This window comes from Mobula birostris, chromosome 13 (assembly GCF_030028105.1).
Source record: "Mobula birostris isolate sMobBir1 chromosome 13, sMobBir1.hap1, whole genome shotgun sequence".
Taxonomy (NCBI): Eukaryota; Metazoa; Chordata; class Chondrichthyes; order Myliobatiformes; family Myliobatidae; genus Mobula; species Mobula birostris.
In genome coordinates this window covers 93,723,209-93,738,986 of record NC_092382.1, presented here as the reverse complement: position 1 = coordinate 93,738,986, position 15,778 = coordinate 93,723,209, and the positions used below count along the sequence as shown (strand labels likewise).

The 15,778-nt window shown below is 59.8% G+C and overlaps 2 protein-coding genes across 7 annotated transcripts in view; both read left to right on the top strand.

Annotated features, from left to right (window-relative positions):
• The window catches only part of LOC140207752 (CD209 antigen-like protein A), a 33,653-nt gene extending 29,262 nt beyond the window's left edge, over positions 1-4,391 (top strand). For both annotated transcript variants that reach the window (XM_072276311.1, XM_072276308.1), the window contains exon 6: positions 3,351-4,391. In XM_072276311.1, coding sequence (XP_072132412.1) covers positions 3,351-3,513 — 163 coding nt within the window. In that variant the 3' untranslated portion in view covers positions 3,514-4,391. The remainder of the gene's footprint in view (positions 1-3,350) is intronic.
• A 5,338-nt stretch (positions 4,392-9,729) lies between these two features.
• The window catches only part of LOC140207184 (uncharacterized), a 49,723-nt gene continuing 43,674 nt past the window's right edge, over positions 9,730-15,778 (top strand). For 2 of the 5 annotated variants that reach the window (XM_072275534.1, XM_072275538.1), the window contains exon 1: positions 9,730-9,992. The gene's annotated coding sequence lies outside the window, so the exon portion shown is untranslated. Of the gene's footprint in view, positions 9,993-13,102; positions 13,126-15,778 lie in introns of those variants that run through there. The other 3 variants (XM_072275536.1, XM_072275535.1, XM_072275537.1) reach the window with 3 other exon arrangements.

The following is a 15,778-nucleotide window of genomic DNA, read 5'->3' as shown; positions in this document are numbered from 1 at the left end:
CTCATTCTCTAAACTCCAGTGAGTACAGGCCCAGAGACATCAAACACTCCTCATACAATGAGATCCCCCTCATTCTCTAAACTCCAGTGAGTACAGGCCCAGAGACATCAAACACTCCTCATACAATGAGATCCCCCCCTCATTCTTCTAAACTCCAGTGAGTACAGGCCCAGAGACATCAAACACTCCTCATACAATGAGATCCCCCCTCATTCTTCTAAACTCCAGTGAGTACAGGCCTAGAGACATCCAAACACTCCTCATACAATGAGATCCCTTCTCATTCTCTAAACTCCAGTGAGTACAGGCCCAGAGACATCAAACACTCCTCATACAATGAGATCCCCCCTCATTCTTCTAAACTCCGGCGAGTACAGGCCCAGAGACATCAAACACTCCTCATACAATGAGATCCCTTCTCATTCTCTAAACTCCAGTGAGTACAGGCCCAGAGACATCAAACACTCCTCATACAATGAGATCCCCCCTCATTCTTCTAAACTCCAGTGAGTACAGGCCCAGAGACATCAAACACTCCTCATACAATGAGATCCCCCCTCATTCTTCTAAACTCCAGTGAGTACAGGCCCAGAGACATCCAAACACTCCTCATACAATGAGATCCCTTCTCATTCTCTAAACTCCAGTGAGTACAGGCCCAGAGACATCAAACACTCCTCATACAATGAGATCCCCCCTCATTCTTCTAAACTCCGGCGAGTACAGACCCAGAGACATCAAACACTCCTCATACAATGAGATCCCTTCTCATTCTCTAAACTCCAGTGAGTACAGGCCCAGAGACATCAAAACACTCCTCATACAATGAGATCCCCCCTCATTCTTCTAAACTCCAGTGAGTACAGGCCCAGAGACATCAAACACTCCTCATACAATGAGATCCCCCCTCATTCTTCTAAACTGCAGCGAGTACAGGCCCAGAGACACCAAACACTCCTCATACAATGAGATCCCCCCTCATTCTTCTAAACTCCAGTGAGTACAGGCCCAGAGACATCAAACGCTCCTCATACAATGAGATCCCCCTCATTCTTCTAAACTCCAGCGAGTACAGGCCCAGAGACATCAAACGCTCCTCATACAATGAGATCCCCCTCATTCTCTAAACTCCAGTGAGTACAGGCCCAGAGACATCAAACACTCCTCATACAGTGAGATCCCCCTCATTCTTCTAAACTCCAGCGAGTACAGGCCCAGAGACATCAAACGCTCCTCATACAATGAGATCCCCCTCATTCTCTAAACTCCAGTGAGTACAGGCCCAGAGACATCAAACACTCCTCATACAATGAGATCCCCCTCATTCTCTTAACTCCAGTGAGTACAGGCCCAGAGACATCCAAACACTCCTCATACAATGAGATCCCTTCTCATTCTCTAAACTCCAGTGAGTACAGGCCCAGAGACATCAAACACTCCTCATACAATGAGATCCCCCCTCATTCTTCTAAACTCCAGCGAGTACAGGCCCAGAGACATCAAACACTCCTCATACAATGAGATCCCTTCTCATTCTCTAAACTCCAGTGAGTACAGGCCCAGAGACATCAAACACTCCTCATACAATGAGATCCCCCCTCATTCTTCTAAACTCCAGTGAGTACAGGCCCAGAGACATCAAACACTCCTCATACAATGAGATCCCCCCTCATTCTTCTAAACTGCAGCGAGTACAGGCCCAGAGACACCAAACACTCCTCATACAATGAGATCCCCCCTCATTCTTCTAAACTCCAGTGAGTACAGGCCCAGAGACATCAAACGCTCCTCATACAATGAGATCCCCCTCATTCTTCTAAACTCCAGCGAGTACAGGCCCAGAGACATCAAACGCTCCTCATACAATGAGATCCCCCTCATTCTCTAAACTCCAGTGAGTACAGGCCCAGAGACATCAAACACTCCTCATACAGTGAGATCCCCCTCATTCTTCTAAACTCCAGCGAGTACAGGCCCAGAGACATCAAACGCTCCTCATACAATGAGATCCCCCTCATTCTCTAAACTCCAGTGAGTACAGGCCCAGAGACATCAAACACTCCTCATACAATGAGATCCCCCTCATTCTCTTAACTCCAGTGAGTACAGGCCCAGAGACATCAAACACTCCTCATACAATGAGATCCCCCCTCATTCTTCTAAACTCCGGCGAGTACAGGCCCAGAGACATCAAACACTCCTCATACAATGAGATCCCCCTCATTCTCTTAACTCCAGTGAGTACAGGCCCAGAGACATCAAACACTCCTCATACAATGAGATCCCCCCTCATTCTTCTGAACTCCGGCGAGTACAGGCCCAGAGACATCAAACACTCCTCATACAATGAGATCCCTTCTCATTCTCTAAACTCCAGTGAGTACAGGCCCAGAGACATCAAACACTCCTCATACAATGAGATCCCCCCTCATTCTTCTAAACTCCAGTGAGTACAGGCCCAGAGACATCAAACACTCCTCATACAATGAGATCCCCCCTCATTCTTCTAAACTCCAGCGAGTACAGGCCCAGAGACACCAAACACTCCTCATACAATGAGATCCCCCCTCATTCTTCTAAACTCCAGTGAGTACAGGCCCAGAGACATCAAACGCTCCTCATACAATGAGATCCCCTTCATTCTTCTAAACTCCAGCGAGTACAGGCCCAGAGACATCAAACGCTCCTCATACAATGAGATCCCCCTCATTCTCTAAACTCCAGTGAGTACAGGCCCAGAGTCATCAAACACTCCTCATACAATGAGATCCCCCTCATTCTCTAAACTCCAGCGAGTACAGGCACAGAGACATCAAACTTTCCTCATATGTTAACCCTTTCATTTATTTACAGAGCCACACCACCAAGTAAACCCACAATTTAATCTGAGCTTAATCACAGGACAATTTATAATGGCCAATTAACCTACCAACGGTGGCAGGGAACCGGAGCACCCGGAGGAAACCCACGCGGTCACAGTGAGAACGTACAAACTCCTCAGAGGCAGCGGCGGGAACTGAATCCGGGTTGCCGTGACTGGAAAGCGACGTGCACTGCACTACGCCACCGTGCCACCTGATTCACGGGATCTCCTCTGGATCCTCTCCACTGCCAGCACATCCTTCCTTCGACGAGGGGCTTCGAGCTGCTCACAACACTCCAAATACGGTCTGTCCAGTGCCTTATAAAAAGTCCCAGCATTACATACTGTACGGTGCCTACACGTCAGTTTCTGGCTCTTGTCTTGGATTGGGAGGGGTGGGAAACAGGTGGGTGGAGGGGTCATTTCGACCCTGGGTGCGATTCGCGGGTGAGAGATATGCATGACCCTCTTCCCTCCCTCTCCCTAGGTTCTGGGACAAAGATTATCCGGACAGTTACTTTGACTACGAACTGGAGGCGTTCAAGAACTGCGTCTTCCTGCGCGGCAGAGCCTGGGCCAATGCTGTGTGCGCACGGGCAAACTACTGGATCTGCAAGCGGAGGTCGGAGACGCCACTTATCGATCTATGAGGAAAGCCTCCCCCTCCCGTCAGACCATGAGGAAAGCGCCCGCCTCCCAACCTTACCGAGGCACGGAGGGTGACGGAGTGACATGTCAGGAGTTCCCGGTTGGCAGACGAGTGGCAGGGTTTGACGTTTGTTTCCCACTGGTTTTTTTGTGGTTCTATTTCTCATTTTCCCCCTCAGTTTTGAATCCCGAAAGACGTTCGGGCAAGGGGGAGGGATGGGGGAGAATGAGTGTATTCCCTCTCGGAGCCTTCCGACCCGCAGCGGAAGTCAGGCTCCGACCTTTGAGGATTTGCTGGATGATCTGGAGGTCACAGACAGCGGTTCCGACCGACTCCATTCTCCAAACCCAGGACCCGGTAGCAAGAGATGGAGAGTCTGGCAGGATCTCCAGAGACTGACCTCTCACTCAGGGTCCCATGTTCTAAGATGGTTTTCAGAGACGTAACTCGGGATCCCAGGGCTCAAAGCCAGGATCTAGATGGAAGGAGTGGTGGTGGGTCTGTTAGAAGGGTTTCATGGACTGGCCTCTCATTCTCAGGGTGGCAGTGCTCAAACCTAGGATCCGCCAGGAAGGTATGGAGGGTCAAGCTCTCTGAGGAGGGTTTCAGAGATTGACTGCACCCCGCTTGGGACTACCGGGGAGACCAGAGGAGAGGTGGCGAGGTATTGGGTGAGGCCGCTGGTCAGGTATTGAGTGATGGGGTGACCCAGAAAGGACCTCTCGTCACCAGCTTGACAAGCGTGCCCTTGAGTTTAGATTCGGAGGCACTCCGAATCACTCATTTCCCCCGACCCCCACCCCCAGCGCGACTCTCTGTCGGTCCGGAGCCAACCTGCACAGCGAGAGAAGGCTCAATGTTGTTTTTAAATCTTAACGTCGGTGTTCACTGTTTGAAATAAAATCTCACTGCTCAGAAGTTCCTGCCAGGAATTATTTGTGCTTAAGACTCAGGAAGGATCGTCCTGTCAGCCTTGAAGGGGGTGGGGAGGGGTGTAGTGGTGGTTAACAGACTGAAGCTGCCAAGTGTTAAAGGTCCAGATAGGGGAGGAGGTGTGCTTGGGGAAGTTTTGTTGTATGATATATTGAGTGCTGTACTAGGGAGACGGCAAAGGTCATAGAACGCTACAGTGCAGAAACAAGCCATTTGGCCCATCTAATCTGTACCAAATATTAATCTGCCTCGTCTCTTTGACCTGCACCTGGACCATAGCCCCCCATATCTCCCTCCCATCCCTGTATCTTCTTAAATGTTGAAAACAAGCCTGTATCCACCACCGCCACTGGTAGCTCATTCCTCACTCACGCAGGTCGACCTGCGCTTGGGTGTCAGGGAGGGCCGAGCGACATTGGGGGAGCACTTTAGGACCAGTGGCCATTGTTCTGTTGGCTTTGGTGTACTTGCAGAAAGGGACGGTATATTCAGGGAAAAAGAGTAACTGGGGCCCATCAAAGATCAAAATGGACACCTATGTGTGGAGCCCCAGGAGATAAAGGCAAAGTCCTTGGTAAATATTTCTCTTCTGCTTTTACTGTGGAGAAAGGCACGAGGACTTGTAGGGAAAGTAATCAGGGAGGTCTTGGGGAAATCTGCATTACAGTGGAGGAGGTGCCTTAATGTATAAGGGTAGGTATATCTCCAGGTCCTGGCCAGGTTTATCCAAGAACACTGTGGGGAGGCCAGGCAAGACATGGGAGTCTGGGCAGAGATATATGCAGTGTTGAAAGCCGTGGGTCAGGAGACAGGAGTGTGGCTAATGTTGTTTGAGAAGGGCTGCAAGGAAAAACCTGGTTCCTGTAGACCAGTAGGCCTAATGTCTGCGGTAAGTAAGTTACTGGGGAGAACTCTGGAAAACAAGGGTCAATTAGGTGTGGTCAACGCAGCTTTGTGTGTGGGAGATCAGGTCTGATGGGCTTGAGTTTTGTTTTGGTGAAGTGAAGCAAGAAGGTCGATGAGGGCAGGGTGGTAGCGTGATCTATTGAATCAGAATTTTTATTACTGATATACGTCATGAGATTTGTTGTTTTACGGCAGCAGTTCAGTGCAATATGTAAAATATACGACAAATTCTGAGAGAGGGTCTCTGTCGGTCAGAATTGACCTGTCTGTCTAGGTAAGCAAGCCCCAGCAGTACGATATGGAGAGCAAGCTGTTGCCCATGTGGCAAGCCTCCCCCCCCAACACATCTGATGAACCCAAAGGAATGGCAGAGACCGATACAGTTTGGCACCAGCAGCGTTGCCGGAGTTGCCAGTCAGCGTTGAACGCAAAGTAAGACTGCCTTCCGAACTCCAGCTCTGGATTTTTCCCTCAGGGTTTACTCTCAAAGCCTTCCGCATGAGTGGATATATGCAGCTATACATTATAATTCTCACTGTTACTATCAGGTAGAAGGTTTGGAAGCCTGAAGGCACACCCACAGTGATTCAGGAACAGCTTTTTCCCCTCTGCCATCCGATTCCTAAATGCAAATTGAACCCATGAACACAACCTCGCATTTTTAATACATATTTCTGTTTATTTGCATAATTTTAATCTATTGGCGCGTGGCCAAGTGGTTAATGCATTGGTCTAGTGATTGAAGGTCGCCAGTTCGAGCCTTGGCTGAGGCAGCGTGTTGTGTCCTTGAGCAAGGCACTTAACCACACATTGCTCTGCGACGACACCGGTGCCAAGCTGTGTGGGTCCTAATGCCCTTCCCTCGGACAACATCGGTGGCGTGGAGAGGGGAGACTTGCAGCATGGGCAACTGCTGGTCTTCCATACAACCTTGCCCAGGCCTGCGCCCTGGAAACCTTCCAAGGCGCAAATCCATGGTCTCACGAGACTAACGGATGCCTATAAAATCTATTCAGTATACATATACTGCAATTGATTGATTGATTTTTCCTTCTATATTATGTATGGCATTGAACTGCTGCTGCTAAGTTTAACAAATTTCACAACACCTGCCAGTGATGATAAACCTGATTCTGATACAGTGCAAAAAGGGAGGAAAATGCTGAGGTAGTGCTCGTGGCTTCATGGACCATTCGGAAATCTGGTGGCAGAGGGGAAGGAACTGTTCCTGAAGCGTTGAGTGTCCCCAGTCTCCTGTTCCTCCTTCCCGGTGGCGGTAAAGAGTAGAGGGCCTGTCCTGGATGGGGAGGGCCCTTCACACCTTTCTGAGGCATCGCTTACTGAAGATGTCCTCGTTGGTGGGGGAGGATAGTGCCCGTGGTGGATCTGGCTGAGTTTACAACCCTCAGCAGCTTTTTTTCCCCGATCCCGCGCAGTGGCCCCTCTGAACCAGACGGAGTTGCAAACAGACAGAATGCGCTCCGCGGAACGTCTGGGTGATGAGCCACGGGTGTGAGGAGAGTAGAGCAGAGGGCTTCGCACGCATCCTGGTGTCGATCGCAGTCGAGGAGATGTTATTTCCAGTCCGCACCGATGGTGGTCTTCTGCTGAAGTCAAGCATCCAGTTGCAGAATGTGGTTGAGGACCAGGTTTTGAAGTTTGATAATTAGTACTGAGGGGACGGTGGCGGTGAATGCTGATATCTAATGGCAGCCTGACGTACATATTGCTGTTGTCCAGGTGTACGTGGACTTCAGTAAGGCTTTTGAGAAGGTTCGACAAGGTAGGCTGCTCTGGAAGGTTAGATCACTTGGGGTCCAGAGGGAGCTGGCTATTTGTCCACAGAACTGCCTCGATGGTGGTGGTGGGTGGTTATTTCTCAGGCTGGAGGCCCGTGGCCTCAGAGGTCGGTGTTGGACCCACCCTTGTTCGTCACCTACACTCAGTGGCCACTTTATTTGCTAATTTTTGCACCTAATAAAGCAGCCACTGAGTGTTCATGGTCTTCTGCGGATGTAGCCCATCCACTCCAAGGTGTTGTGCATTCAGAGATGCTCTTCTGCACACCACTGTTGTAACGTGTGGTTATTCGAGTTACTGTCGCCTTCCTGTTGGCTTGAACCAGTCTGGCCATTCTCCTCTGACCTCTCTCATTAATAAGACATTTCCACCCTCAGCAATTTTGTTTTTTTTTTGTTTTTTGCACCATTCTCTATAAACTCTAGAGACTGTTACGTATGAAAATCCTAGTATTTTGGGAGATTCTCAAACCAACTCGTCTGGCACCAACAATTATTCCACAGTCACTGTCACTCAGATTACATTTCCTCCCCTTTCTCCTGAGCAACTGAACCCCTTGACCATGTCTGCATGCTTTTATGCATGAGTTCCAGATTCATGATTGGCCGATTAGGTATTTACATTAACGTGCAGGTGTACCTAATAAAGTGGCCTCTGAGTATGCATCAACGATTTGGATGGCAATGATGACATTAAAATAGATAAAATTAACTTTGAAGAACATTATCAAAGCTGATCTTTATCAGCTCGGTAAGAGAGCCAAGAGGTTGCAATTTGGAAAGTCAGATCAAGGTAGGGTTTTCACAGTAATCTGGAGAGTGTTGTAGAACAGAGGGACCTTGGAGTACAAGTACGCAGCTCCCTGAAAGTGAAGTCACAGGTAGACAAGTTAGTACTGAAGGCTTTTATCAACTTGGGCTTCATCAGTCAGGGGGGCTGAGCACAGACGGTGGGTGGCCATGGTGGGGTTGTACAGGACGCAGACGTGGCCACACTAGGAGTGCAGTATTCAGTCACCCTGCTCCAGGGAAGAGAACTCCGTCATGGACTGTCCCAAGCCCGGCTGCGAGGAGGAGGAGGTTTGGGCATGGGTGAAGAACCATTGCTACTGAAATGAGGCCTCAAAGGCCACATCCTTGGGGGAGGAAGGATCTTTGATGGGCTACACCTGGGGAAAACTTCAGAGACTACCCCAGGGCAGAGGACACTTGAAAGCCGCTGACAGTGTCCTTTGCCCTAGTAGGAGTGATGGGCCGCTGGGAATGAGGTCATTAAACCGTGCTGCACAAATAGAAAGAAACAACAATAATAAATGAGCAATAAAACATCGAGAACATGAGATGAAGAGTCCTTGAAAGTGAGATCATTGGTTGTGGGAGCATTTCAATGACGGGGTGAGTGAAGCTATCCGCTTTGGTTCAAGAGCCTGATGGTTTTGGGGTAGTAACTGTTCCTAAAAGTGGTGGTGAAAGTCCTGAGGCTTCTGTACCTTCTTCCTCATGGAAGCAGCGAGAAGAGAGCATGCCCTGGGTGGTGGGGTTCCTGATGATGTATGCTGCTTTCCTGCAACAGCTTTTCCTGTAGATGTGCTCAATAGTCGGGAGGGCTTTGCCCGGGTTGGCCTGGGTTGTATTTACACTAATATCGCCACCGCTCTGTCACGCCGTTCGCAGTGAGGGTTTACTATAACTATGCTCATAACCCACCGACCTCTTACAGTCGCTGATCCCGGTGAGGATGCGTTATATTTACACTGATCCTGGTTAGATTAGATTACACTACAATTGGAACATGAGGCATTGGAGCAGAATTAGGCCGTTTGGCCCGTTGATTTCTGCTCCGCCATTCAATCATGGCTGGTTTGTTAGACCTCTCAACCCCATTCACTTGCTCTCTCCCGTAACCTTTCATGCCCTGATTTAGCAAGAACCTGTCAACCCACTCGATGACTTGGCCTCCACGGCCGTCAGTGACGATGGATTGCACAGAATCACGGCGGAATTCAGACTGATCCCTGTTAGGGTGCATTGTACTTGTACTGATATCCCAATTGCGCTTTGGGGCTGATCCCAGTTTCCAGCTTTATGTGATATTCACTTCGGCTTCCCTGCTTGACTGACACCCGGCTGCTCCAGTCACTGATCGCCCTGACCGTCCCCTCCACTGTGATTTGGTGTTTTGAGTACAACGCCCCGCCCCATCTTTGACAGACACTTTCCTGCTCCATTCCCTGATATTCCCGCCGGTCACCACCCGCACCCCCGTGCTTTGCATCCCGTTTTCCCACCCACCTCTGACTGATACTTTTCTGCTCCAATGCCTGATGTCCGCTATCGGGTACCTCTACAATGATTCGTAGAATACTCGGAGACCCGCCTTCGGAACTCTGATTGACAGCTAACTGAACATTTCCAATTGACGTTCCAGTCATCCAATGAGCAAGCCCGCCGAGCGACGGCCCGCCCAAATCTTTAGCGTCACCGGCCTGACAGGTTTTCCACGCGGCCGAGAACCAGTCCTAGTGACGTCAGCACCCCGGCCGCCGTTGAGCATGACGTCACCGGGCGGGCAATACGTTTGCCCCGTGCGGGTGGCTGACCGGAAATGGCGGCCTCCTGGCCGGATGTTCGCCTCAGAATATCGGAGGACTGATTGGGAGTATTTTCATTCCCCAGATCCACATCGAATCGGTCAGAGAAACGCAAAGTTCGCGTTGGCAGCCGGCGCAAAGGGAGGTTCCGTCGTCGTCGTGTCCGAGAGCGGCCGATGGGGTGCGGACAAGGGTGTGAGACGGGGACCTGTGGGGTTCATGGAGTCAGGGGTCCGGTGGGATACGGACAGGTGTGTGAGGGGGGCCCGGTGGGATATGGATGGGCGGGCGAGGTGGGCCCGGTGGGATACGGTCGGGCGGGTGAGGGGGGGTCCGGTGGGATACGGTCGGGTGGGCGAGGGGGGCCCGGTGGGATACGGGCGGGCGGGCGAGGGGGGGTCCGGTGGGATACGGTCGGGCAGGCGAGGTGGGGTCCGGTGGGATACGGACAGGTGTGTGAGGGGGGCCCGGTGGGATATGGATGGGCGGGCGAGGTGGGCCCGGTGGGATACGGTCGGGCGGGTGAGGGGGGGTCCGGTGGGATACGGTCGGGCGGGCGAGGGGGGGTCCGGTGGGATACGGTCGGGCAGGCGAGGTGGGGTCCGGTGGGATACGGACAGGTGTGTGAGGGGGGCCCGGTGGGATATGGATGGGCGGGCGAGGTGGGCCCGGTGGGATACGGTCGGGCGGGTGAGGGGGGGTCCGGTGGGATACGGTCGGGTGGGCGAGGGGGGCCCGGTGGGATACGGGCGGGCGGGCGAGGGGGGGTCCGGTGGGATACGGTCGGGCAGGCGAGGTGGGGTCCGGTGGGATACGGACAGGTGTGTGAGGGGGGCCCGGTGGGATATGGATGGGCGGGCGAGGTGGGCCCGGTGGGATACGGTCGGGCGGGTGAGGGGGGGTCCGGTGGGATACGGTCGGGCGGGCGAGGGGGGGTCCGGTGGGATACGGTCGGGCAGGCGAGGTGGGGTCCGGTGGGATACGGGCGGGTGGGCGAGGTGGGCCCGGTGGGATACGGGCGGGTGGGCGAGGGGGGGTCCGGTGGGATACGGTCGGGTGGGCGAGGGGGGGCCCGGTGGGATACGGATGGGCGGGCGAGGTGGGTCCGGTGGGATACGGTCGGGTGGGCGAGGTGGGGTCCGGTGGGATACGGTCGGGTGGGCGAGGTGGGCCCGGTGGGATACGGTCGGGCGGGTGAGGGGGGGTCCGGTGGGATACGGTCGGGCGGGCGAGGTGGGCCCGGTGGGATACGGTCGGGTGGGCGAGGGGGGGCCCGGTGGGATACGGTCGGGCAGGCGAGGTGGGGTCCGGTGGGATACGGACAGGTGTGTGAGGGGGGCCCGGTGGGATACGGTCGGGCAGGCGAGGTGGGGCCCGGTGGGATACGGTCGGGCGGGTGAGGGGGGTCCGGTGGGATACGGTCGGGCGGGCGAGGTGGGGTCCGGTGGGATACGGTCGGGCAGGCGAGGTGGGGTCCGGTGGGATACGGACAGGTGTGTGAGGGGGGCCCGGTGGGATATGGATGGGCGGGCGAGGTGGGCCCGGTGGGATACGGTCGGGCGGGTGAGGGGGGGTCCGGTGGGATACGGTCGGGTGGGCGAGGGGGGCCCGGTGGGATACGGGCGGGCGGGCGAGGGGGGGTCCGGTGGGATACGGTCGGGCGGGTGAGGGGGGTCCGGTGGGATACGGTCGGGCGGGCGAGGTGGGGCCCGGTGGGATACGGGCGGGTGGGCGAGGGGGGGTCCGGTGGGATACGGTCGGGTGGGCGAGGGGGGGCCCGGTGGGATACGGATGGGCGGGCGAGGTGGGTCCGGTGGGATACGGTCGGGTGGGCGAGGTGGGGTCCGGTGGGATACGGTCGGGTGGGCGAGGTGGGCCCGGTGGGATACGGTCGGGCGGGTGAGGGGGGGTCCGGTGGGATACGGTCGGGCGGGCGAGGTGGGCCCGGTGGGATACGGTCGGGTGGGCGAGGGGGGGCCCGGTGGGATACGGTCGGGCAGGCGAGGTGGGGTCCGGTGGGATACGGACAGGTGTGTGAGGGGGGCCCGGTGGGATACGGTCGGGCAGGCGAGGTGGGGCCCGGTGGGATACGGTCGGGCGGGTGAGGGGGGTCCGGTGGGATACGGTCGGGCGGGCGAGGTGGGGTCCGGTGGGATACGGTCGGGCGGGTCCGGTGGGATACGGTCGGGCGGGTGAGGGGGGTCCGGTGGGATACGGTCGGGTGGGCGAGGTGGGGCCCGGTGGGATACGGTCGGGCGGGCGAGGTGGGGTCCGGTGGGATACGGGCGGGTGGGCGAGGGGGGGTCCGGTGGGATACGGTCGGGTGGGCGAGGGGGGGCCCGGTGGGATACGGATGGGCGGGCGAGGTGGGTCCGGTGGGATATGGTCGGGTGGGCGAGGGGGGGCCCGGTGGGATACGGTCGGGTGGGCGAGGTGGGGTCCGGTGGGATACGGTCGGGTGGGCGAGGTGGGCCCGGTGGGATACGGTCGGGCGGGTGAGGGGGGGTCCGGTGGGATACGGTCGGGCGGGCGAGGTGGGCCCGGTGGGATACGGTCGGGTGGGCGAGGGGGGGCCCGGTGGGATACGGTCGGGCAGGCGAGGTGGGGTCCGGTGGGATACGGACAGGTGGGCGAGGGGGGTCCGGTGGGATACGGGCGGGCAGGCGAGGTGGGGTCCGGTGGGATACGGACAGGTGTGTGAGGGGGGCCCGGTGGGATACGGTCGGGCAGGCGAGGTGGGTCCGGTGGGATACGGATGGGCGGGCGAGGGGGGGTCCGGTGGGATACGGGCGGGCGGGCGAGGGGGGGTCCGGTGGGATACGGTCGGGCAGGCGAGGTGGGGTCCGGTGGGATACGGACAGGTGTGTGAGGGGGGCCCGGTGGGATACGGTCGGGCAGGCGAGGTGGGTCCGGTGGGATACGGATGGGCGGGCGAGGGGGGGTCCGGTGGGATACGGGCGGGCGGGCGAGGGGGGGTCCGGTGGGATACGGTCGGGCGGGTGAGGGGGGTCCGGTGGGATACGGGCGGGCGAGGGGGGGCCCGGTGGGATACGGTCGGGCAGGCGAGGTGGGGCCCGGTGGGATACGGTCGGGCGGGTGAGGGGGGTCCGGTGGGATACGGTCGGGCGGGCGAGGTGGGCCCGGTGGGATACGGTCGGGCAGGCGAGGTGGGGCCCGGTGGGATACGGTCGGGCGGGTGAGGGGGGTCCGGTGGGATACGGTCGGGCGGGCGAGGTGGGGTCCGGTGGGATACGGTCGGGCGGGTCCGGTGGGATACGGTCGGGCGGGTGAGGGGGGTCCGGTGGGATACGGTCGGGTGGGCGAGGTGGGGCCCGGTGGGATACGGTCGGGCAGGCGAGGTGGGGTCCGGTGGGATACGGACAGGTGTGTGAGGGGGGCCCGGTGGGATACGGTCGGGCAGGCGAGGTGGGGCCCGGTGGGATACGGTCGGGCGGGTGAGGGGGGTCCGGTGGGATACGGTCGGGCGGGCGAGGTGGGTCCGGTGGGATACGGATGGGCGGGCGAGGGGGGGTCCGGTGGGATACGGTCGGGCGGGCGAGGGGGGGCCGGTGGGATACGGTCGGGCGGGCGAGGTGGGGTCCGGTGGGATACGGTCGGGCGGGCGAGGTGGGGTCCGGTGGGATACGGGCGGGCGGGCGAGGGGGGGTCCGGTGGGATATGGATGGGCGGGCGAGGGGGGGCCGGTGGGATATGGATGGGCGGGCGAGGTGGGGCCCGGTGGGATACGGGCGGGCGGGCGAGGGGGGGTCCGGTGGGATACGGTCGGGCGGGCGAGGGGGGGCCGGTGGGATACGGTCGGGCGGGCGAGCTGGGGCCCGGTGGGATACGGATGGGCGGGCGAGGTGGGGCCCGGTGGGATATGGATGGGCGGGCGAGGTGGGGTCCGGTGGGATACGGGCGGGCGGGCGAGGGGGGGTCCGGTGGGATACGGTCGGGCGGGCGAGGGGGGGCCGGTGGGATACGGTCGGGCGGGCGAGGGGGGGTCCGGTGGGATACGGTCGGGCGGGCGAGGGGGGGTCCGGTGGGATATGGATGGGCGGGCGAGGGGGGGTCCGGTGGGATATGGATGGGCGGGCGAGGGGGGGCCGGTGGGATATGGATGGGCGGGCGAGGTGGGGCCCGGTGGGATACGGGCGGGCGGGCGAGGTGGGCCCGGTGGGATACGGTCGGGCGGGCGAGGGGGGGTCCGGTGGGATACGGTCGGGCGGGCGAGGGGGGGCCGGTGGGATACGGTCGGGCGGGCGAGCTGGGGCCCGGTGGGATACGGATGGGCGGGCGAGGTGGGGCCCGGTGGGATACGGATGGGCGGGCGAGGTGGGGTCCGGTGGGATACGGGCGGGCGGGCGAGGGGGGGTCCGGTGGGATACGGTCGGGCGGGCGAGGGGGGGCCGGTGGGATACGGTCGGGCGGGCGAGGTGGGCCCGGTGGGATACGGTCGGGTGGGCGAGGTGGGGTCCGGTGGGATACGGTCGGGCAGGCGAGGGGGGGTCCGGTGGGATACGGTCGGGCGGGCGAGGGGGGGTCCGGTGGGATACGGTCGGGCGGGCGAGGTGGGCCCGGTGGGATACGGTCGGGCGGGCGAGGGGGGGTCCGGTGGGATACGGGCGGGCGGGCGAGGTGGGGTCCGGTGGGATACGGTCGGGCGGGCGAGGTGGGGCCCGGTGGGATACGGATGGGCGGGCGAGGTGGGGCCCGGTGGGATACGGATGGGCGGGCGAGGTGGGGTCCGGTGGGATACGGATGGGCGGGCGAGGTGGGGCCCGGTGGGATACGGGCAGGCGGGCGAGGTGGGTCCGGTGGGATACGGGCGGGCGAGGGGGGGCCCGGTGGGATACGGATGGGCGGGCGAGGGGGGCCCAGTGGGATACGGTCGGGCGGGCGAGGGGGGGTCCGGTGGGATACGGTCGGGTGGGCGAGGTGGGGTCCGGTGGGATACGGATGGGCGGGCGAGGTGGGGTCCGGTGGGATACGGGCGGGCGGGCGAGGGGGGGTCCGGTGGGATACGGTTGGGCGGGCGAGGTGGGTCCGGTGGGATACGGATGGGCGGGCGAGGGCGGGCCCGGTGGGATACGGGCGGGTGGGCGAGGTGGGGTCCGGTGGGATACGGATGGGCGGGCGAGGTGGGGTCCGGTGGGATACGGGCGGGCGGGCCCGGTGGGATACGGATGGGCGGGCGAGGTGGGGTCCGGTGGGATACGGGCGGGCGGGCGAGGTGGGTCCGGTGGGATACGGATGGGCGGGCGAGGGGGGGTCCGGTGGGATACGGGCGGGCGGGCGAGGTGGGTCCGGTGGGATACGGATGGGCGGGCGAGGTGGGGTCCGGTGGGATACGGGCGGGCGGGCTAGGTGGGTCCGGTGGGATACGGATGGGCGGGCGAGGTGGGGTCCGGTGGGATACGGGCGGGCGGGCGAGGTGGGGTCCGGTGGGATACGGGCGGGCGGGCCCGGTGGGATACGGATGGGCGGGCGAGGTGGGGTCCGGTGGGATACGGGCGGGCGGGCGAGGTGGGTCCGGTGGGATACGGATGGGCGGGCGAGGTGGGGTCCGGTGGGATACGGGCGGGCGGGCGAGGTGGGTCCGGTGGGATACGGATGGGCGGGCGAGGGGGGGTCCGGTGGGATACGGATGGGCGGGCGAGGTGGGGTCCGGTGGGATACGGGCGGGCGGGCGAGGTGGGGTCCGGTGGGATACGGGCGGGCGGGCCCGGTGGGATACGGATGGGCGGGCGAGGTGGGGTCCGGTGGGATACGGGCGGGCGGGCGAGGTGGGTCCGGTGGGATACGGATGGGCGGGCGAGGGGGGGTCCGGTGGGATACGGATGGGCGGGCGAGGTGGGGTCCGGTGGGATACGGGCGGGCGGGCCCGGTGGGATACGGATGGGCGGGCGAGGTGGGGTTCGGTGGGATACGGGCGGGCGGGCGAGGTGGGGTCCGGTGGGATACGGGCGGGCGGGCCCAGTGGGATACGGATGGGCGGGCGAGGTGGGGTCCGGTGGGATACGGATGGGCGGGCGAG